The sequence below is a fragment of the Xenopus tropicalis genome, chromosome 9 (assembly GCF_000004195.4).
Source record: "Xenopus tropicalis strain Nigerian chromosome 9, UCB_Xtro_10.0, whole genome shotgun sequence".
NCBI lineage: Eukaryota > Metazoa > Chordata > Amphibia > Anura > Pipidae > Xenopus > Xenopus tropicalis.
This window is the reverse complement of record NC_030685.2, coordinates 78517312-78541826: the sequence shown is the minus strand read 5'-3', so window position 1 is coordinate 78541826 and position 24515 is coordinate 78517312. Positions and strand designations below refer to the sequence as shown.

General features: G+C 42.4%; 1 protein-coding gene across 2 annotated transcripts in view; it reads right to left on the bottom strand.

The window, feature by feature from the left end:
- zeb2 (zinc finger E-box binding homeobox 2) overlaps positions 1-24272 on the bottom strand; it is a 120169-nt gene extending 95897 nt beyond the window's left edge. Inside the window, exons 1-3 of one of the 2 annotated variants that reach the window (XM_012971006.3) lie at positions 23854-24271; positions 21982-22123; positions 1929-2018 (exon numbers count right to left, since the gene is read on the bottom strand). In XM_012971006.3, coding sequence (XP_012826460.1) covers positions 1929-2018; positions 21982-22054 — 163 coding nt within the window. In that variant the 5' untranslated portion in view covers positions 22055-22123; positions 23854-24271. Of the gene's footprint in view, positions 1-1928; positions 2019-21981; positions 22124-23853 lie in introns of both variants that reach the window. The other variant, XM_002936718.5, reaches the window with a different exon arrangement.
- Positions 24273-24515: the final 243 nt, after the last annotated feature.

Sequence of the window (24515 nt, the reverse complement as noted above, 5' to 3'; positions counted from 1 at the left end):
TGCTAATTACATTTTTTTTTTTTTTTTACTTTTAAATTCCGTACCACCTGTTTTGGGCAAGACATCTTAGGCGGCGCGACCACATTTAATCACAATTTTAATTAACCGCCCCGTAGATGTGAAAAAGAAGCAATTATAATGCAGATGAATGATGATTTTTCTGCATTAAATTGTTTTGTTTCCCCGGCATGTTGATTGTAACACAGCACACAAATACACTTACTGTACATATTTTATTTATTTATTTTTTTCCCTTCATTGTAATTTAGTAATTGTTTCTAGAAAACCAGTTTGGGAATAAGTGACTTCATCTGCTTACAAATTGATTGATACTGTTAACTAGCAGATCGCTGTGCATGGCGAGGAATATCCAGTGTTAATAATCTATCTGCGTATATTTGCCTACTTGTGTCTGTGAGTTACCTTCCTATATAGATTGTAAGCTCTACGGGTCAGGGACCTCCATCCTCTTGTGACTTAGGATAGTGCAACTATATCTTTTATTTATTTGTGTTTATTGCAATACAGGTATGGGATCCCTTATCCGGAAACCCATTATTCAGAAAGCTCTGAATTACGGAAAGCCCGTCCCCCATAGACTCCATTTTAATCAAATAGAATTTTAAAACTGATTTCCTCTTTCTCTGTAGTAATAAAACAGTAAGTAACTAAGATATAATTATCCCTTATTGGGGGCAGAACAGCCCTATTGGGTTTATTTCATGGTTAAATGATTCCCTTTTCTCTGTAATAATAAAACAGTACCTGTACTTGATCCCAACTAAGATATAATTATCCCTTATTGGGGGCAGAACAGCCCTATTGGGTTTATTTAATGGTTAAATGATTCCCTTTTCTCTGTAATAATAAAACAGTACCTGTACTTGATCCCAACTAAGATATAATTACCCCTTATTGGGGCAGAACAGTCCTATTGGGTTTATTTAATGGTTAAATGATTCCCTTTTCTCTGTAATAATAAAACAGTACCTGTACTTGATCCCAACTAAGATATAAATAATCCTTATTGGATGCAAAACAATCCTATTGGGTTTAAATGTTTTATTGATTTTTTAGTAGACTTAAGGTATGGAGATCCAAATTACGGAAAGACCCCTTATCCGGAATACCCTTGGTCCCGAGCATTCTGGATAATGAGTCCTATACCTGTACTTTGTATTTATCTATTATTATGTTAATAACCCCCTGTTTGTATTAATGTATTCTACTGTACAGCGCTGCGTACATAAGTCTTTATAAATAAAGATATACATACTCTTGAATCTTCTCCTAATTTGAAATCCATCAATTTCCAAAGATCAAAAAATTAATGTTTTTTTATGAAACTGAAATAGATAAATAATGGCTTTTATGGAATGAGGGAGGGTGGGGGGGTTGACTCGTTTTCTAATTCAGGAATGACACAGAACACTTGAGATCATATTATGTAGAATATAAAATGTTGTTGCCTATAAAGTGAAGGAATTATTACCAACATATGGTAGCAACACACTTTTACGCCGTCCGCGCCCGCGTTGCAGCCCTTGAGTTATGACATGTTATGATCTCACTGAAGCTCACAGCTTGCACGTATGAAGCCCACAGACTCCACGCAAGCAGAACCCCTCCAAGCTCTCCAAGCCGAATTCAAAAAAAGGGTTACAACACAAGAGCATATATTTATAGATTCGGAGACAGATACTGACACCATCCAACAATTAATGTTTCCTCTGGGATGTCAATCTTATCGTTCTAATTACAAAAGGATTTATAGCAGTTATGATTTTCATGACATGTATTTAACCGCTTGGGTACCTGCGGAGTCTCAGTTGCACCACGTCCAAGAATTCCTGAGGCACCCAAGGAGTCACACCATAACGTTAGAAGAGAAGATAAAAAAAAAGAGCACTAGGAAATGAAAGACCTACTATGACTTGCTTCTTTTCTCCTACAATTATTTTGGTCTTGTTCTGGAAGAGGGCAAATGTCCTGCTCATCAATGTGCAAGATAAGTCCTCCTTTTATAACCAAAGGGAAACAAAAAAAATAAGATTGAAACAATTGGAATCAAGTACACTGATCTACGTATTGAATAGGACATTCTATCATCTACTGAACACGAAACAAAACCTTTAGCCATAAACACATATTGGATCCCAAGTTATATAAGATTGAGCGTTCCAAGCAAGTTCGTCTACATAAAAATAAAAAAAAAGCACAAAGGCCTTAAGTGATTCCCAATGACATCCCACTCTTTGTGATTTAAGGCTTATTGATTGTTATTGGATATAAAGCTCTGATTGATGATCCATTACTATTGCGTCTGGATCCCTCTCCCGCTCTCACGTTCCAAAGTATCTGATGCACTCTGCGTCTCAGCACTACTTTTTTCCTCTCTTGTACGGCTGCCCAGTTCTAGACGTTTAAAACCGACAAACATTTGTAATATCTCAAATAAATTGTGGCCATTAAAAAAGGAGAGGAGTACTGTTGGATCGGGAGAAGCCGGAGATTAAGGCGAGAGATAAAGTCAGAGTGTTGCTAAGTGGCTATGAGAATGGGGTTTTTTACACCATTTTCCTTCTTATACGTGAGAACTTCAAACATGCCCTGGCCCCCTTGTTATTATTATTATGATTACCCGCTTCAATTAACTTGGAAAATGTGAGAACAGGTCTTAATTTAAAGAGAAACTATTTATGAATTAGCAAGATATATCCCACCGTCCATGGCCCTGAGCACTTGAGGTGACATCAAAAGTAAAAGGGAACACTAGAACAACTTCAAAATATTTTCACCGACTGGAATATAAAAATAGAATACCCAAATCGCTTCCATAAGCCATAGCTGCCGGATCAGGCTTGATGGCAAAATAATGACATCAATGCTCCATTGTGAAAACTTTCATAACAACCCACGTTTATTTGTAAAATTGTTTCTCGATGATAAAGAAAAGAAGAAGAAAAAATGCTCTTTGAATGCTGCTCGTCCGTTTTTTTTTTAAGTCTAAACCAATTTTCAACGCTGGCAAATAACGCCAACATTTTTATATAAGCAAAATCCCCAAAATAATCAGTTTTAACAAATGATCAAAGGGAAAATAAATCTGTCGCCCTAATAAGACTTGAAAAATAAAAATCCCTATTTTTTTGTAGTTTAAATAACGGATAAAAGCTGAGAGGCCGGAGGCGATCTATGCAAAGTTTTTTTTTATTATTGTGTGTTGTTTTTGCTGATTGTTTATGGAAATCGCATAGACGTCTCAATGCCTGCTCTTTATATCCGAGGCGAGGATGAAATAAAGTTGCTACGTGGCATATTGAAATGTATTGTTCGCCACTTAAGTTTTTAATATCGAGGAATAAACAGGGCATTAAATCACTGGGGTGGGGGGGACTGTGACAAGACCAGTGTGCACTTCGGATGATGCCAGAGAGCCTTTGTTCACAGCTTAACAAAACTATGCCGTCACAGTTATTTAGCTCAACAGCGCCTGTCGAATGGGTATCAACAGATCAGCTAATGTCTGTCACACAAAGGGCTAAAAACTATTTGAAAGCAAGTCTTACTTTAGCCAATGTCTGGCCGAGACGTAGGGTTTTAAAGAAAAAAAAAAATTGCTGAAATTGCTTCTTATATTAGGATGCGATTGCCGAATGCTTATGGACTTAAAACAATGGTAACCTTACTCTGCCTCCCATGCCTTTTTTTGGGCAAATAGTTGAAGTGCCGAGTCTGTAATCTTTAAAAAATAAGAATTTTTTTTTCCTTTTCTTTTTTTTTTTGGGTTCAGGATATCATAAAGCAAACAATAAGCTAAACGGTGCAACTATTCAAGGAAATGTTTATTTTATTCTGGTTTAATTAATGCTAGCGAGGTTGTGTTTTCTTTACTGACGGAGCAAGGCCACTTTTTCTTTTTTTTGTGTGTGTGTGTGTGTTCCCAGGAAGATTAACAGCTCTCACTCTCTTTCAAACAAAAAAAAAAAAAGGTTTGCAATAATTCTGCAGAAAGGTAAGGCGGCCTCGCAGTCAAATCATAGAAAAACAAGGGGAGCTGATTAAACTGATAACGCTCTGATGGAGCCTTTAGTAGTTTTTGTGGTCGGTCACGTGGATGAGACATTGCAGACAACAGCCCCTCCTTAGTATCTAATTACAAAGACAATTCTGACTTAGAATCCAAGTTCTTGGAGGTCCACCCTTTAGCCTACTAGACTTACAGACTATTGGTCTTAGTCACATGGTTACAACTTCTCATCACAGGTAAACACTGTATCTCTACTTACTTCTGGACTTTGCTGTAGAACACAGTGCCATTTAGCTTAACCATTGTCAAGTAAAGGTTCTGTTATCCTGAGGCCTTGGCCAAGCAGGTAACACTTCTACTAACTACTGATCTGTTAAGTTCTATGGAGAAGACCTTAGGCAATAGGTCTATGCATAGACACTTGAGATATCTGCTCGGGCAATGAATGTTCTTCTAAATCCTGCTACTAAACTAGTAAAGCTGTTTCCCTTGAAAAGACAGGGTTGAGTTCTTGATACTTTCCCCGTACTTGGAGACAAACTGTCTTTCACTCTGCCGCTGTCAGTTTTGGCTGTCTCTTTCCCAGCGCCTACTCTGTTAGTTTCTGGCCTGCCAATTCCAACTTGAAGCTTGACTGGACTGATCTGATGCAAATACCTCCAGGGAAAACCCTGAAACTGATGAACAGTTATGTCAAGTCGATTTTGCACCATCGGAAAAAAGGTAACCTCTGCGAGAATAGACCAACAAGGTTAAAGAGACAAGGGCTTTTTTCACATGGAATAACCCACCCCCCCGGCACTTCTTCCTCACTGTTTGCCATCCCTCAGATATTGTAACTGTCAGAATTAGCTCTAATTGCAGATGCAAAGTTACCATTACACTGGGAAACAGAAGCAGTAAACGTAGCAGGAATGATTTGCAAAAACCACTGAAAAGGTAACTGGGAATGAATATTTCATTAGTTTAATTACCAGGCCACTACTCTTGTCTTGGCAGCCATATGATAAAGTGTTGCCTTTACTATCAACAGAAAGTATCCACTAAAGAGGGAGCACGTGATCTAGGTCACTCTAATCTCTGCAAATTGTGATGACCCCCGAGGATAATGATTGGATCATAATGTGGGCCTATGTAGGCCTGTTGGGAGAGGATCAGTGGGCCTTAAGCCTGGTCTAGAGGGGTTTAGTCACTGGCCAGTAGTAGGTGTCCATCATATATAGGTGTTTTTGCCTTTACTTCTTCACCTATATCACATGGCACAAGTCAATACTTATAGGCAATGAAACAAATACTAGAATTAAACTTGACTTTTCTCTTTAGAGAGCATGTTCCCCTTTAAACCCCCATGTCTTTACATTTGTCGCTCTTTTCCCAGAGGAAGTGTTTGTTCCACATCACAGTTTGACAGCACAAAAAAAAAAAAAACAACACAGTGGCTGGATGCCCAATGATAGAATTCACTGACACGTATCATTTGTGGTCTGGGTGTCTCTCGCAAGCCCTTGGTCACCTCGCACTTCTACACTGTACATGTGTTAAACTCCACACCTTCTGGCATAGTGCGGTGTTCAGCTCGAAAACCCAATTTCCTCATTTGGAAAATGAAAAAAAACTGAAATATTAGCAAATTCTGAGAAGTCGAAAGAGTCCAAGTAAAACAGTTCATTCCTCAGCTGCTTTAGTGTAGAGATGACTTAATCACCCCATCATCCTTAGAAATGACACCCCTAATTGTAGGGCTGAGTATGATGATATATATATTATGACCAGATTCAACCAAGGGACCCCTTTGATGCCAACTACCACTTTGCTCTATATAAAACTATGAAACTACAACTCCCAAATGGATGCTGGGAGCTACAGTTCCAAAACTATTCCTTCCTTATATTATGTCCTAATATCTGACTGGCCAACACTACATATCCATTTCTTCCCTATATCATGTCCTAATATCTGACAGGCCAACACTACATAACCATTCCTCCCCTATATTACGTCCTTATATCTGACTGGCCAACACTACATAACCATTCCTCCCCTATATTACGTCCTTATATCTGACTGGCCAACACTACATAACCATTCCTCCCCTATATTACGTCCTTATATCTGACTGGCCAACACTACATAACCACACGTCCCCTATATCATGTCTTATATCTGACTGGCCAACACTACATAACCACACGTCCCCTATATCATGTCTTATATCTGACTGGCCAACACTACATAACCATTCCTTCCCTATATCATGTCTTATATCTGACTGGCCAACACTACATAACCATTCCTTCCCTATATCATGTCTTATATCTGACTGGCCAACACTACATAACCAATCCTTCCCTATATCATGTCCTAATATCTGACAGGCCAACACTACATAACCAATCCTTCCCTATATCATGTCCTAATATCTGACAGGCCAATACTACATAACCATTCCTTCCCTATATCATGTCTTAATATCTGACTGGCCAACATTATATAACCATTCCACCCCTATACCATATCGTTATATCTCTGTGTCCAACACTATATTGCCTTTCCTTGGCTGCCAGCTCTAGATATGCTCCGAATGTGACCATTAACCAGAGGGTTATAACAAGTGCCACCCCCCCCCCCCCCTTCCAACAAGCTGCTGAATGAAGTTGGGAGATAAAGTTCAGCAACATCTTCTGCTCCAGTTACACACCAAGCAAGACCACACCAAATGCCCCCGTATAATTCTCTGCCGTAACCTTAAACACATGAAACAAATGGAATTCCGACCATCCTTTTCTTACATTTGAGAAGAAACACATTCTGCTTGATTGTTCATACGAATAACATAACACTTAATTATTGGATGATTTGACAGATGGTATTTCTGCCAACCAGACAGTCAATGCCAGCTTGCTCTGTGTTTCTAGCCTCGTGGGACTTGGAATAGCAGCATGGAGGAATTGGAATATTATGAGGAATTGCTGTTTCATCTGATCTTCTTCTATTTTAAAGGGCAAACTAAATAGAAAGGGCCGAATTTACCTAAGTGGGACCAAGGTGGGGGCAAACTATTGCCTAGTTTACCAAGTTCGGGCAGTTTGGTTACTGTACAAAAATCCATCCTTTATGTTTTCTTTTTTATACTACACAAGTTTCAGTGAGTCATGTGACACCAATGACATCAATAAGCACTGATAATAACTGATGACATCACTAAGCATCGTTTATAAGGATATCACTTACAGTCTATGCATGGCTCATGTATATTATATATACAGGTATGGGACTTGTTATCCAGAATGCTTGTGACCTGAGGTTTTCTGGATAAGGGATCTTTCTGTAATTTGGATCTCCATGACTAAAAATCATTTAAACATTAAATAAACCCAATAGGACTGTTCTGCCCCCAATAAGGGGTAATTATATCTTAGTTGGGATCAAGTACAGGTACTGTTTTATTATTACAGAGAAAAGGGAATCATTTAACCATTAAATAAACCCAATAGGGCTGTTCTGCCCCAATAAGGGGTAATTATATCTTAGTTGGGATCAAGTACAGGTACTGTTTTATTATTACAGAGAAAAGGGAATCATTTAACCATTAAATAAACCCAATAGGGCTGTTCTGCCCCCAATAAGGGGTAATTATATCTTAGTTGGGATCAAGTACAGGTACTGTTTTATTATTACAGAGAAAAGGGAATCATTTACCATTAAATAAACCCAATAGGGCTGTTCTGCCCCCAATAAGGGGTAATTATATCTTAGTTGGGATTAAGTAAAATGTACTGTTTTATTATTACAGGGGAGAAAAAAGGAAAGGATAAGGGATCCCATACCTGTACATAATAAACAGTTTGATCACTTCCTTATGGGACCAAACTGTAAATGATATCCTTATAAACGGCGCTTAGTGATTTCATCAGTTATAATCGGAGTTAAGTGATGTCATTTCTGTCACATGACTCACTAAAACTTGTATATTATAATAAAGAACCCCCTATTGTAAAATATGAGGATATTAGAAGTCACAGAGGAGTTCCATGACTATATAAAAGCACGAGGCCTTCGGCCTCGTGCTTTTATATAGTCATGGAACTCCTGGCTGACTTATAATATCCTTATATGTGACAATAGGGGGTACTTTATTCACTCTGTATGGATATAAATCCTGTATACAGACAATACAATATAAACTCAATACCACCGAGCTATACAAAAATGTACTCGAGTACGTGCCGCCGAGCTCCCTGGCATGGGAAGAGTTAAACGGAGGCATTTATCAGAATGACTTGCAATGGGAGGAGGTGGAGGGGTGACTGTATTTATAACTCAACCCGAAAACTGCTGTATCACCTAGAAGGGAAGTAAATGTGCTCCGTCAAATCACCAGGAGGCAGTGACAAAAGGGATCTGGCTGCTTGACACAAGGTGTAACAACATATCAGACACCTTTAATTCTGTCATGTCTCCAACTCTGTACTTTTCACACCCGGCTGCCTGCTCCCGACGCCTGCACTCTATAACTAAATAAGGAAATCATTCTCTAAACCAATAAAGCAGCACCTGTCCCTTGGGTTCCGGGACACCGATAAGCCCAGAACCCCCCCATTGTATTGGGTTATATTTAACTACATAAACTTTAACCACTGGGGGGTGTGATTCCTATGGGTTAAATCAAAGTTGTTTAGCCCCCAGAGGAACTACATTTCCCAGAATCCTCAGCCAAGCACTCTGCTGAATAACATGGACATAGATATAGCTTTTTTTTATTCTAGAACTTCTGTTGTGTAAATAAGAACATTAACCATATGACTCCTGGCTTGCAATAATATCATTTCCTTTGGTTTACTGAGTGATACAGATCATCTGGCACCCACAGTGTTAACTGGTTTAATGCTGAAAGCAAAGACCTAGGTACAGTACTGAGCATTCTGACACTGAAGGGGTTACCTGGGTAAACCCTTTCAGTGCCAGAACGGTCAGTATTGTACCTAGGGCATTTGTCCAGGTAACCCTTTCAGTGCCAGAATGGGCAGTACTGTACCTAAATCTTTGTCCCGGTAACCCCTTCGGTGCCAGAATGGGCAGTACTGTACCTGTCTTTGTCCAAGTAACCCCTTTAATGCCAGAATGGTCAGTACTGGACCTAAGTCTTTGTCCAAGTAACCCCTTCGGTGCCAGAATGGGCAGTACTGTACCTGTCTTTGTCCAAGTAACCCCTTCAGTGCCAGAATGGTCAGTACTGGACCTAAGTATTTGTCCAAGTAACCCCTTCAATGCCAGAATGGTCAGTACTGGACCTAAGTCTTTGTCCAAGTAACCCCTTCGGTGCCAGAATGGGCAGTACTGTACCTGTCTTTGTCCAAGTAACCCCTTCAGTGCCAGAATGGTTAGTACTGTACATAAGTCTTTGTCCAGGTAACCCCTTCAATGCCAGAATGGTCAGTGTTGGACCTAGGTCTTTGTCCAAGTAACCCCTTCAGTGCCAGAATGGTTAGTACTGTACATAAGTCTTTGTCCAGGTAACCCTGTCAGTGCCAGAATGGTTGTTATTGTACCTAAGTTTTTGTCAAGGTAACCCCTTCTGTGCCAAAATGATCAGTACTGTCCCTATGCCATTGCTTTCAGCATTCAATGAATTATCACTGTTAACTCCTAAAAGAACACAGCGTTGGAGCCTCTGTCATCTGATTGTAACGACTGCGTGCAAGAAACAGCTTTCCCTACTAACATGCAGGGGTCGGTTTACACTAGGGGCTGGAACGCCATCAACTTGTTGTGTCACAGTTGGCTGCCATCGGCCTCTATGGAGATACAGTGAAATCACAGAACTGGCAGGCTATTCCTGGGCCGGGGAGGGTATAAGGGCACAGCCCTCACCTACTCAGTGTACAAGATAGAAACCTATCTCAGGTGGCACTAAGGGGCGGCAAATAGCCTACAGAGGCTCCTACCTACAGCCAGGGGGATATCAGGGTCATAGGCCATAGGAAGGGGGCAACCAGACTGGTCCACATTTTCCAAAAACATTCTTATAACTTAACCCTAGAACTGCTGAACCGCTACCAACTGGAGCCAAAACAGCAGAACACGACCGAGCAGCGCTGGAGCTTTATCCGCCGCTTAGTATCTTGCAGGAGGAAACAGAAATTAGTTCTATTGACATGTCTGCTGACAGACGGCACTGATTGAAGTTTGTAGTAGAGTCTGGAGCTGGGATCTCAGTTGGCCTCTTCCCGCTGGGAAGACCTGATACCCACTGCTCACTAATGCTTTGCAGACACAGGGAGGGATAGGGTTATTATGGAGTCAGAACTGGACTGGGCATTATATCCCCCCCCCCCATCTCCTTGTGAATGGTTCATTCTGGGAAGGCTCAATACAAGGCAGATCTTATCTCCCCCAGTGAAAGTGCTTCCCCGACACAAAGAGTTAAGCGCCGGCCATTGCTCGCAAGGTTAATATCACAGCTGCCTGGTAAAGTATTATCCAAGAACCTCACTTAACAAAAGCCTCCCTTTGAAAGCACAACCCTACACCCCCCTTTCCGACTGTCCAAAGGTGTTTACTGAAGTAAATCTGCCTAAATCCTTCATAGCTTGGGTCATGGGGATAACAGGAAGGGGGGGGGGGATGAAGGTGTAGGGATAATCCCTTTTTGTACCAAGGTTCCTAAATCTTCTGGGAACAAATGAGAAATCTCTGTCACATGCTCCTTTCCAACGTGTAACATCTCAGCTGCCGCCAACATTGTCCCAAGGTAAATCCCAAGGTACGCGGGGAGTTGGGAGCCCCCCCCCCCTGATACAAAATAGAGCCAAAGTCCTGTATTTGTGCCTAGCTACAGTTTAGAAAAGCAGCAGCCAAATGATCAGAGAGATAATTTCTCAGTGCAAGAATGTGTGCTGATCCCCATTGTAAGCAGCAGTCCTGCCCTGCTTTATGGCTGAGATTCTAGCTATCTGTATAACAGAGCATTCTGTCACAGTGGCACAGATCCTATCCCCCCATTGTAAGCAGCAGTCCTGCCCTGCTTTATGGCTGAGATTCTAGCTATCTGTATAACAGAGCATTCTGTCACAGTGGCACAGATCCTATCTGATCCCCCCATTGTAAGCAGCAGTCCTGCCCTGCTTTATGGCTGAGATTCTAGCTATCTGTATAACAGAGCATTCTGTCACAGTGGCACAGATCCTATCTGATCCCCCCCATTGTAAGCAGCAGTCCAGCCCTGCTTTATGGCTGAGATTCTAGCTATCTGTATAACAGAGCATTCTGTCACAGTGGCACAGATCCTATCTGATCCCCCCCCATTGTAAGCAGCAGTCCAGCCCTGCTTTATGGCTGAGATTCTAGCTATCTGTATAACAGAGCATTCTGTCACAGTGGCACAGATCCTATCTGATCCCCCCATTGTAAGCAGCAGTCCTGCCCTGCTTTATGGCTGAGATTCTAGCTATCTGTATAACAGAGCATTCTGTCACAGTGGCACAGATCCTATCTGATCCCCCCCATTGTAAGCAGCAGTCCAGCCCTGCTTTATGGCTGAGATTCTAGCTATCTGTATAACAGAGCATTCTGTCACAGTGGCACAGATCCTATATTACTAGAATTTTTACCAACTTGGGAACGAGTTAAGAAAACTTAGCAAAGCCAAGGAAGAAACACCACAGCAGTTCCATAAAGTGAAATTACATATATTTACAAACAGGACACTCCCCAGTACTAATTAGAAGCGCATGCGAAACATTAAAGTTAACATTATTTTGAAAAGGAAAATTTGGGGGATGAGAATATCCCAGGTTTTAAATCATAATGTCATATAAAGGACTCTGTTTAGTAACTGTCATAAAAAGCTGAGTCAGGAAGCCTTGCCAGATACCAGATACTTTGTTATAGTAACAAGACATTTGAAGCAAATTAGGATTATTGTGACAAACATGCCACTTATGTGCCCAGTCAGGGCTGCCAAGGCCGCTTAGGGTAGGGCAGAATAGGCCCAGGGCAGGGGCGGGCTGATATAAAAGTACAACCATTCCATTATATAAGAATGGTTGGATATTTCAGTATATAGATCAGGATGCCAAACACCCCCCTCGTATGCGGGAATTCACCCCCCAGAGTTGCCCCATTAAGCCCGGCATTGGTACAGGTTACACCCAGCCCTCAGCTCCTATGTGACAGGTCTGAGCTTAAATAGTCCTCCGTAAGCAGAATGGGTTTATAAATAAACCTCCCATTAAACAGAGGAACGGGCCCGGCAGCTGCTGCTTTTAGGGGCTTGGAGTCATTTTAAAAAAAATAAAAAAAAAAACCTTTGTAAATAGATATTGCTCAGATAATAAATGGTGGCTTCCCTATGGTGAACACCCAAGCACTAATATAAATATGTACTATTACAATGAGTGTGTTATATATGTATATTGTGTATAGTAAGGCAAAATAGTGTATGGGGGGGTATGGGTTATGAGTGTGGGAAACAGTGTCGGACTGGCCTATCAGGATACCAGGAAAACTCCCAGTAGGCCCAGGGGTAAGTGGGCCCTCCTGCTCCTGATCATTTGGCCTGTTTCATGGTTATTCTTTATTTCTGGGATGGAAGAATAGATGCTAGCGTGTAAATAAGAGACTAGGAGAATAAAGAGGTTGGGCGAGGAAAGGAGGAATAATAGTTTATAGAGTGGGTCTAGGGTCTAAGGCTGGTGGGCCCCGGGGTCCCAGTGTGACTCTGTTGGGACAGTGTGAATAGCAAGGCAATAGCAAGGCAAGGTGAGGTGGCAGAATGAGATGTGGCTGTGGGTACAGGGTGCATAGAAAGGTGCGATGGTGTCAGACAGTGTAGCTGTAAGCGTTATAAGCTATAAGCCACATACAGGCTGTGGGACAGTGTGTATAATAAGGCAAAGTTATTCCATGGGAAGAGGCCGCAGCTCTGGGATGGTGTATATAGTAAGGCAACATGACAGGCAGCCTGTAAATCCCTTAACCCTCCAGCAGTTTGTGAAGTGCAGCTTCCAGCCTCCGCTGACAGCTGGGGAATGCTATAATTCAGCAACCGCCTTATAAATACAGGGGCCCCCACGCAGAGCCCTTGCCCAGGGGCCCCTCCGGCACTAAAGGCCCTTCCTATTCCCAATTATATAATCCGAAGGCTTCGGCATTGGTAACGATAATTCAATTAAGCCAAGCAGCGGCCTGCGCCGAATTCCTTTCTCGATGATTCTCCCTCATATAGATTGTAAGCTCTACGGGGCAGGGACCTCCATCCTCTTGTGTCTTTGACTCTTAACTTATTGCAACTGTATCTTGTATTTATCTGTATTTATTGTAATACTTTGTATTTATCTATTATTATCTTAATAACCCCCTGTTTGTATTAATGTATTCTACTGTACAGCACTGCGTACATAAGTAGCACTTTATAAATAAAGATATACAGGTATCGGACCCCTTATCCGGAAACCCATTATCCAGAAAGTTCCGAATTACGGAAAGGCAACCTCCCATAGACTCCATTTTAATCAAATAATTCACATTTTTACAAATGGTTTCCTTTTTCTCTGTAATAATAAAACAGTTCCTGTACTTGATCCCAACTAAGATATAATTACCCCTTATTGGGGGCAGAACAGCCCTATTGGGTTTATTTCATGGTTAAATGATTCCCTTTTCTCTGTAATAATAAAACAGTACCTGTACTTGATCCCAACTAAGATATAATTACCCCTTATTGGGGGCAGAACAGCCCTATTGGGTTTATTTAATGGTTAAATGATTCCCTTTTCTCTGTAATAATAAAACAGTACCTGTACTTGATCCCAACTAAGATATAATTACCCCTTATTGGGGCAGAACAGCCCTATTGGGTTTATTTAATGGTTAAATGATTCCCTTTTCTCTGTAATAATAAAACAGTACCTGTACTTGATCCCAACTAAGATATAATTACCCCTTATTGGGGCAGAACAGCCCTATTGGGTTTATTTAATGGTTAAATGATTCCCTTTTCTCTGTAATAATAAAACAGTACCTGTACTTGATCCCAACTAAGATATAATTACCCCTTATTGGGGGCAGAACAGCCCTATTGGGTTTATTTAATGGTTAAATGATTCTCTTTTCTCTGTAATAATAAAACAGTACCTGTACTTGATCCCAACTAAGATATAATTACCCCTTATTGGGGGCAGAACAGCCATATTGGGTTTATTTCATGTTTAAATCATTTTTTAACAGAGTTTAGATAGAAGATATGAATTACGGAAAGACCCCTTATCCAGAAAACCCCAGGTCCCGAGCATTCTGGATAATGGGTCCCGTACCTGTACATACATACATTCTCCCTGAGCAGCAGAGCTTGCAATCTATCCTGTTAACCCTTTAATGAAGGCTGAGGAGTTACAGACACAGTGAGGGAAGTGGGTGCTGGCAGGCAGCAGAACCTGACACTTAGTAGCCCTAGTGTTAAGGCAATGCCCATGAATAGTACCAATGTGGTAACTCTATCCCCCTGCCAGGCAGCTATATAAGGCTGGTAACTAGGGGAAGCCCAACAAACAACCACAAACACCTCAGTTATTTTACTCTGCCTCCTCCACCCTTTTGCCTTTTTTTTTTTTACCACCACCCCCACCCCCCACCCTCTCTCCTTTTCTCTCTCTCTCTCTCTCTGTTTCTCTCTCTCCCCCTTTTCATCTCTGTGTAGCAGAATGCAAATGTAGCCTGCCGGCGGTGAAAGGGCTGAATTGTGATTAAGAAGGAGAAGAGAAGTCTTTTTCTTTTGTTCTGCCCCCGAGGGGATGTTTACTGGGAGAGACACAGCGGATCAGATATGAAAGGCATTCAGGTCAGCACTGATATGAGCGAAAGTGAAATCGCACATAGACGCACACACAGGCAGCGATAGCCCTCGACTCTGCGCTCCTGTGGGTGCCGCTAGCGCTGTATGTAGGAAAGTGGCGCTGCCAGCCCGGGGTACCCCAGCTTTGTGCCCAATAAACCAATCACTATCCCCCCAGACCTCATCCTCCTCCATAAAGTCGCTGCTGCTGCTAAATCCAAAACTTTGCACCCACCGACCAATAGGCAGATGGGAAGATGGGACCTCTACACCCCTAAACCCCCCCTTTTTCTACCTGTATATATCACAGAGCAACCCACTAAATACACGGATTCCATCAGCCAGCTATAGGGAAACTACAACTCCCTGCGCAATTAGCGGAGAATTCCGGGCGTTGTAATTTGCGCATATATATAAATATATATAAATATTACACTATAGCATTTAAGCAACAACCCCCACCCTATCAATGCTTGGTGGGCATCTCTGACTCTGGAGGGGGGGGGCGTCTACACTGCAGTAACTTTAGTAACACTACACCCCTAAATCCCCCCCCCCCTTTTTTTCTACTTATTCACAAATATAAAACAAAAAATATATGACAGAGCAACCCACTAGATACACGAATTCCATCAGCTCTGGGGAAACTACAACTCCCAGCGCAATTAGCGGAGAATTCCGGGCTTTGTAATTTGCGCATATATATAATATATATTGCACTATAGCATATATAACTGTACAACCCCCACCCCATCAATGCTTGGTGGGCATCTCTGACTATGGGGAGGGGGGGGGGCTGTCCTGCGTTAACTTTAGTAACACCAGCCTCTTAATATCGAAACGATCACTGGTACAGACACACACACAAGTCTATTAATCCATACATACAGATCAGGGTGAGAGGGATGAATGGATAAACCCATGGGAACGCAACGAACCAGAGTGATACAGTGTATCCATCATGGATCAGGTTGCGCCACAGTTGGTTGTACTCTGGGCTTTATCATACAGTATAAACTCTGTTGTAAAAGTGCTACTGGCTTATAGACGCATATAGATAGATAGATAGATAGATAGATAGATAGATAGATAGATTAGATAGATAGATGATGATAGATAGATAGATAGATATATAGATGATAGATAGATATAGATAGATAGATAGATAGATAGATAGATAGATGATATAGTATTGGTAGGGTATTTGTACATCAATTACATAGATGACACTTAATATTTATATAGCAAAGAAAGACTAGATAGATGATGATAGATAGATAGATAGATAGATAGACAGACAGACAGACAGACAGACAGACAGACAGATAGATAGATAGATAGATAGATTATACAAATGTGGTTCACCTAATCATGTTAGAGAAGCACAAATTGCCATCTACTTATCCATCTCTCTCTGTCTCTGTCTACAAATAATATAATCTATCCATCCTTTCTGTACATATCTATCTATCTATATCTATCTATCATCTATATATATACATATATACATATATATATATATATATATATATATATATATATATATATATATATATATATATATATATATATATATATTCTTTCTTTGCTATATAAATATGATTAAGTGTCATCTATGTATCCATGTAATCTATGTACAAATACCCTACGAATTCTATCTATCTATCATCTATCCATTCTTACTATTCATCTATATATATTCATTTACTTTATATATATATATATATATATATATATATATATATATATATATATATATACATTATTACATGTCATCAGCCTTTTTAGCTGAAACACAGAAGTTAGGGTTTGCAATCTCTACTTTCAAATCCTCTTTTATTCCCCCCTCATTTCCTTAAAAAGAAAAAAAAAAAAAAGGCAGGACCCCATACACAGCAGTGAGAATAGGTGTCTGTGCCTGGGCTATTCAGACAATTGCACCCTTGTGGGAATGCTGCCATGAATGGGGTGGTGGGTGCCCAGCGCTATTGACGTTATAAACATGTAAATGAAACACATTAGAGCAGACAATCAATTGTCTGACTGCTGCAAACCTGCACTGGGGTTTTTTTTTCCCTCCTTCTTCTTCTGTTTGACAGGCATAAAACTGTGACTACCTCGCAAAGCCAGGGTGCAGGGGGGGTAGGATAAAATAAAGGCTGGGGGGGGGGGGGGTGAAGAGTTGGAAAAATGCACCTTTGAATAGGAATAATGTCCAAGGAAAGTGTTCCAAGGAGAATATTGTGTGGCACTTAGGGTGAATGCAGGGCTGCTCCAATCCCCATGCCTTCCTACCTTAGGGGTCACTGAGCATTTGCCTGTAAACTGCCCCCACTCTGGTACTGGCCTCTTTCTAAATGACTTGCAAAGCTCTGCTGGGATTACAAACTGACTGAACCCAAAATATTCCACAGAGGTTACGATCAACAAGCTCTTTCTTTCTTTCTTTCTTTCTTTCTTTCTTTCTTTCTTTCTTTCTTTCTTTCTTTCTTTCATTTCTTTCATTTCTTTCTCTCTTTCCTTCTTATTTCTTTGCCACAAATTAACTGCACAATAAACTGATATTTCCTTCCTTAACTCCATTTACATCCTCAATCACAGCGCAAAGAATTATTTTGTTCATTTATCAATACAGTGGGAAAAAAATAACCAACACCCCCCCCCCCAAAAAAAAAATTCTATTTGATACACACGATAAAATTGTATAAATACAAATAGATAAAAAGAAAAATAATCTGGTTGCTGCCAGGAACACGACCATGGTTCACTGCTGCAATGCAAATCGTTTAGTAAGGATCTATATTCTCAATATAAAAATCCCAAATAGGGGGGCAAAATGGGCAAAATCTGCGGGATTTCGTTTCTAGGGATGAAGCTGTAACTCCAGTTGTGTCTGATACTGAAGACAAAACATCCTAAGACGAGAGAGAGAGATCAAAGCTCAGAGATCAATAATACTCGCTATGGCTTGGATGGTTCCCTTCTGTTCATAATGACAGATCTGAATTGTGTTTTTCTTCTCTTTTCCTTTATTTTTTTTTTTGCCCTTCTAATTTATAATTTACCCTGGTCCGGGGTATCCACGCACTAAAGTGTAAGCTCTTCTGCCAAGCCACCTATCACTTTGGCTTACAAAATACAAAGTTGTACAAATAAAATAAAAGATGTGGATCAATTAAAAAAAAAATAACGGTTTACATCGCAATCTGAATTTGTATATTCAGATGCTTTTTATTGTGTAACTAAATCGCTTCTTATTTCTTAGGGGGATACAAACGAAATGGCTGGGGGGGCTTTTCAAGCTGATAAAAGTGCAAAAGACAGTTCTTTTATCTGGAATGGCTGGCTAACTGTCCTGCCCCACTGCTAGCCCCTTCTGATAACGGGTTCTGCTAATGATCTAGGGATGGAGGGGGGGATCTGGGAAAAGAAGGATTTCGTTTCCCCCCTTGGAGGAAACTGATAGAAACTTTCAGACAGGAGACAAAATCATCTGACAAATCTGTTGCCCCCTCGATTTCCCATAAACTGCTCAGATTTCCTTATATTAATTGTCACAAAACATTAATTTTCTGTTAACTTTCCCAACACTCCTCATCAATTAGACTCATCTAGCAAAATAACCAGGGCATTCATCCTACAAGCGATCCCTTCATAGGTAACATCACCGCCACCATTAAATAACCTCACAAATAATTCGAATTTACGCATAAAACGCACGAATCCTCTTTTTATCCTAAATAATCCATTCCACCGTTTTGCTTTGCCTTTACATTCTATTTCCTCTGCTCCTAAAACAACAAATTCTTGTATATTATACTCATCTATTTCATTGCACAATTACATGGGGGGGGGGGGGGGGGGGTTGATTCTCATTTTTTTAATCACTTTATTTAACACGATTTTGCCACCAATAATGCTTCTATGAGATCGAAAGAAGCACGTTTAAATTCTGTATAATCATCTTTGTAAAGACAACCCCCCCCCCCCCACAAAAAAAGTAAGGAATGTTTCGAAATGAAATCTGTGAGAATTTGTTGGATACAATTAAAAAGAAACTGCTCGAAAAGTCTGTAGTGATTTCCAGACAGTTTTAGTTATAATTATAACAAGACAACACTGTCCTTTCTCATATAATAATAAAACATTTATAAAGCCATTTGTTGGGGGGGGGGTCTTTAAAACCCTGTACTATCGGATTTTCGTGACGGAAAAATTAGACATTTCGGACAAAACATGTAACTTGATCACAGAGCGAATGTTACACTTTAGACACTAATAATTCTGAGCAGCATGTCAGGGACCCCCCACAGCAGAATGGAAGGGGCTTGTGGGGGTGTAAGGAGATCTTTATCCAACAAAGTTTACATTTTAAAAATAAAAACATATATTTTTTGCTGTTTTCTCGATTCCCCCCTTTTTTTTTTGCAAGAAGTTTTAGCAAAGGCAGGGAAATCTCAGCAGAGAAAAAAAAAAATCAATAACCAGCATTTAATAATGGGGGTTGGGGGGGGGAGAGGGATATTATATGTAATTGTAGCCTCGACAGGAATGGGAGGTCTTGTCTACCATGGACCACCTTAAGGAATGACAGACAAGGGATGGGGGAAACTGATAGTCCGAAGTGGAAATGTCCAGACTTTAGGAAATTGTATATATTTTTTTATAAATAAGAAAAAGAACCCCCCCCCCCCCCAAAAAAAACCAAATTCTATCACTTCACCATATGGCACAACACTTTGCACAACCAGTTCCAATACAGGGAGTGGGGGGGTAAGGACACAGTATGATGAATGGGTTTCCAGGGTGCCCCCCCATTCTACCAGATTGATTCATTAGGGGGTGTTTAACCCCTTCATTGCCAAGGACAACTCCTAACACACACACACACACCAGTCACCAAGGCTGAAGTTTAGAGCCATTCAGTTGCCAGTTGTAGTGGCTGCAAAGTTGGACTTGAAGAGGGGGAGAAGTAGTGCTGAGAGCACTGGGGCACTTTGTGGCACTGCAATAGGCTGACAAGTGGCCCATTCCCAGGCTAAACCCCCCCACCATGGAACATACCATACAGGCTGATGCTCCCTGACACTGGGGCACAAATACTGTCACTTGCGCTCAGTTTGCGCTCTCAATCCATAAAATAAAGTCAGTCATCTGCTTGGGTTGCTTTTGGGGGGGGGAAACCCCAGATTACTTGGCTGCTCTGTGAAGCAGAACCCCTAGAGCTTCTGTGTATCCCACTCCTCCTCCTCCTCACATAACGATGAAGGGCTTGGGGAGATGGTGACAAACACCCAGCAAAGCCCTGGCTGGAACCCCACAGGAGTCGGAGCTGCTGCAAAGAGAGGGGAGCTGCTTGGGGGGGTTACAAGCTTCCCTTGTGGTAGTGGGAGCTCCCTGAGAGGATCAAGCTTGGACTGAGACTGGGACTGGGAGCTACTGGGGTCAGATTCAGCCTATACAGCCTCCATAGCCCAGTGGGGTTAGGGGGGATTCTGCTTGTTGGGCTGGGGGAGAACTCTGCCTAATACTAGGGCTGGGGAGGATATAGCCAGCCTAACCCTGTGGCTGCCTGCCGGGGAGAAGGCTGCTTGCTTAACCCTATAGGGCTGGGGAGAATGCTGCTTGCTTAACCCTATAGGGCTGGGGAGAAGTCTGCTAGCTTATCCCTATAGGGCTGGGGAGAAGTCTGCTAGCTTATCCCTATAGGGCTGGGGAGAAGTCTGCTAGCTTAACCCTATAGGGCAGGGGAGAAGGCTGCCTGCCTAACCCTGTGCTGCCTGCTCTACCCTATAGGGCTGGGGAGAAGTGTGGTTGCTTCAGCCTGTGGGGCTGGGGAGAATGCTGCTTGCTTAACCCTATAGGGCTGGGGAGAATGCTTCCTGCTTACCCCAATAGGGCTGGGGAGAAGTGTGGCTGCTTCAGCCTGTAGGGCTGGGGAGTAGTGTGGCTGCTTCAGCCTGTGGGGCTGGGGAGAAGTGTGGCTGCTTCAGCCTGTGGGGCTGGGGAGAAGTGTGGCTGCTTCAGCCTGTGGGGCTGGGGAGAAGTGTGGCTGCTTCAGCCTGTGGGGCTGGGGAGAAGTGTGGCTGCTTCAGCCTGTAGGGCTGGGGAGTAGTGTGGCTGCTTCAGCCTGTAGGGCTGGGGAGTAGTGTGGCTGCTTCAGCCTGTAGGGCTGGGGAGTAGTGTGGCTGCTTCAGCCTGTAGGGCTGGGGAGAAGTGTGGCTGCTTCAGCCTGTGGGGCTGGGGAGAAGTGTGGCTGCTTCAGCCTGTGGGGCTGGGGAGAAGTGTGGCTGCTTCAGCCTGTGGGGCTGGGGAGTAGTGTGGCTGCTTCAGCCTGTGGGGCTGGGGAGAAGTGTGGCTGCTTCAGCCTGTGGGGCTGGGGAGTAGTGTGGCTGCTTCAGCCTGTAGGGCTGGGGAGAAGTGTGGCTGCTTCAGCCTGTAGGGCTGGGGAGTAGTGTGGCTGCTTCAGCCTGTAGGGCTGGGGAGAACTCTGCCTCTCAGACAGGGGCTGCTGCCTCCTTCTCTTCACTGGGGGGTTCAGCTCCATTGTAAGGGGCTTGGGAGCTGCTAGGGGGGCTCCAGTTTGCTGCTTAACTCCAGCGCTTCAGCCCCGGTTGCATTTGCTGGGACTGGGGGTCGAGTTTATTGGGAGAGCAGCCCGGACTGGAGTCTTACAAAGGAAAGGGGGGGTCAGCTTTCTCAGCCCGCTATCAGTAGCGCTGTCGGGGCTCCTTCCCTTCTTCACCACCGCGACCAGGGTCCTGCGACTGCTACAGAGGGATCTCAGCCTGCTTCCTACCCCCCTTACCCCGGACTGGGAAGAGAAAGCAGCCTGGGGTGGGTGTCAAGCCTGAACAGAAACCGTTATGTGAGGAGAAGACTTTCAGCAGCCAGAAACTTTCCCCGACCCAAAGCTCAGCGACCCCTTTGTAAAGTCACAGGGGCACCCAGGGAAGGTGCAAGCCCTACCCTGACACCCACTTTCCCTGGGATCCCCAACTCTGCCATCAGCCCTGAGCTGCAACAGCCGCCGCCCGGAGCCGGAGGCGCACCGACAGGCGTTAAGACGCAAACAACAACAAAAAAAAACGCTGCGTAAATACGAGACCGGGATTCTTACCGTTTTTCCTCCTCGGATTGGCTTGTTTTCGCCTCTTACACCTGGGGCCATCCGCCATGATCTCTTGCTTCATTGATAAGAGTGGGATCAGATGGCAGTTCGCATGGACTCGGCTCTGGGGATCGGCAGCACCACGCAGGCTCTAACAACCAAACACAGCAACAATGTGTGGGCATTGGTGGATCCCATTTAAAAAGCAGGGCGCCAAAGAATGCCCCAAATATTACAGAAAAGCAGCCACACGTCTCTCTCTCTCTCTCTTGCCCCCCTCTCTCCTACCTTTTTATTCCACTCGCAAGGATATTTCGGTTACAAGGTAGCAACGGTAAGTAGATCCCAGATGGATCCTTCCTAGGAAATAGATAGGGGAGACCCCCCCACCTCCTACAGTAACTTTCCCTTTAGCTCCCCTATCTGGGGGGGGGGTACACAAATCCACTCAGGATCAATCTCCCCTAATCAGGACCCTGTTGCCCCCCCCCCCCCCCAGTTTGTCAGTCCATATTCCCATAGACAGGACATTTACCATTGCTTGTAACATGGGGAGAGAAGCATAATAATCCGGGGGGATGTTATTCTGGGATTTGGACAATTAGCAGGGTTTCTTTTTTAGGGGGGGGTGTCAACTACATACAAAAAAAAAAAGTTATATTTTTAGATTAGTCACTGTCAAAATGTGAGTGTGAGGGGGGGGACTGGATGGAGGGGAGGGCTGATACTCAACTTGAGAAATGAAGCCCATCTTTACTGACTCTTATTTGGGGGGGTTTAAGCTGGGGAAATAGGGGGGCTGTTATTTTTTTTAACAAGGACAATTAACTCCTACCCCTAGTGATGGAGGTGAACCTCCTGTTCTGACTCCTGCACACCAGTCCCCCCCCCTCTCCTATCTCTCCTGCTAAGGACAAACATTTCCAAAGTGTCACATGAAGATTTACAAATGTAAATTCCACAGGCTGTGTATAAACACAACAAGACACACACAGCAACCCACACAAAGGTGTATACAGGGGCAGCTGTGTGTTACAGAAATAAACACATACATGCAATATACAAAAAAAAAACAACAACAGGGCATTAAACCAGCAACATTGGCCACTGCATTTCCATTCAGGGCTGTCAAATTTCTTTCTGATCAAACTTTTCTTTTTTTTATTAAATTTCGAGGCCGAATTTCGGTGTTATTTTACTTACGACCCAAATGTGCAATAATCTCACGCTATCATATTTACCATGTGATGTATTAATTAAATTCAATTACATAGGGGGGTAAATAAAAAAAAAAGCTACATTCTGATTTTTCCCTTCTGGATTTCTGCAGACGAATTCAAACTAAAACTTTCACTTCTTTTTTTTCCCCTTCTTTAATCACAAGAGCTTAGGTGTTAGGTAACACTTAGCAAAAAAAAAAAAAAAAATACCCCCCCAAAAAAGACAGAAATGAAACTTGCTAAATTAACAGAAAAATGTTTGCTGGTTTTTCTACAAAATTGCTCTTAACCAAATTCGAAAATAATCGAGAAACAAATGCAAAAATGTGCAGGTAATTGAAATTTCATACGAATTTCAAAATGAATTTGACAAAATGGGTATTTAGTTGAATGATGGGTTTTGGTGGTAAATTAAAAAACAAAAACCCGCAGATGCAAGTTGACTTTTTTTACCTATATATATATACATATTTGTTATTTTTACCTGCAGAATCAGGTACAAGATGTGAAGTTTGAGGTTAAAATCGAATGTAAAGTTTATGGAAGTTTACGCTGAAGTTCCCTTAGTGGAACCGTAGGCAGGCAGCTACCTGTGTTTATTATTATTATGATAGGAATAAATAGATATGAAATAAAATAAAATAGTAAGTAAAGCTCATACCTTGCAAGTCCTGGGAAATAGTTGGGAATCAAAGGGACAAGAAGCATGGAAGAAGGAGAGTAGGTGAGGCTCCTGGAGATGGGGTAAAGCCTGAGCAGGAGTAGTAGAGGAAGGACCGTTATTCCTGCTGGGCAGGTTAGGAAGAACTGATCTCTTTCTGCCAGTCCAGGAAACACAAACCTGGGGACGGACTGACGTGTTACGCTTCTCCTAATGACATTTTTTGCCTTTTCTCCTCTGGGTTGTATAGAGGAGAGACCCTGACACACACGCCACCTATCTTTCTGAGGAGGGATAATTGAGGCGCACCAAACGTGAGCATCATGTAGAAACGTGATCACCAAGTTTTTCTCTGTGAGAAAGGATCTGGGTTAGATTATACCTTGAAGTCTCAGCAAACGCTTAGTGGAAGAAATGAAATTCCACCCTCCTTTCCATCTCGACCCCCCTTCTTCTTCTTCTTCTTCTCTCTTGTCTCCCTCCTCCTCCTCCTCCTCACCCCCCCTCTTCTCTCTCTTCTCTTCTCCCCCCTCCCCAGCCATCAAGCCCTTCCTTGGCATTATTCTCTCCGTCACTAAATCCTACTGGATGCAAAGGGCTGAAAACATTTTACACCCAATCGCAGATCCCAGAACCTAAAGGAACTCGAAAGTTCTTCAGAA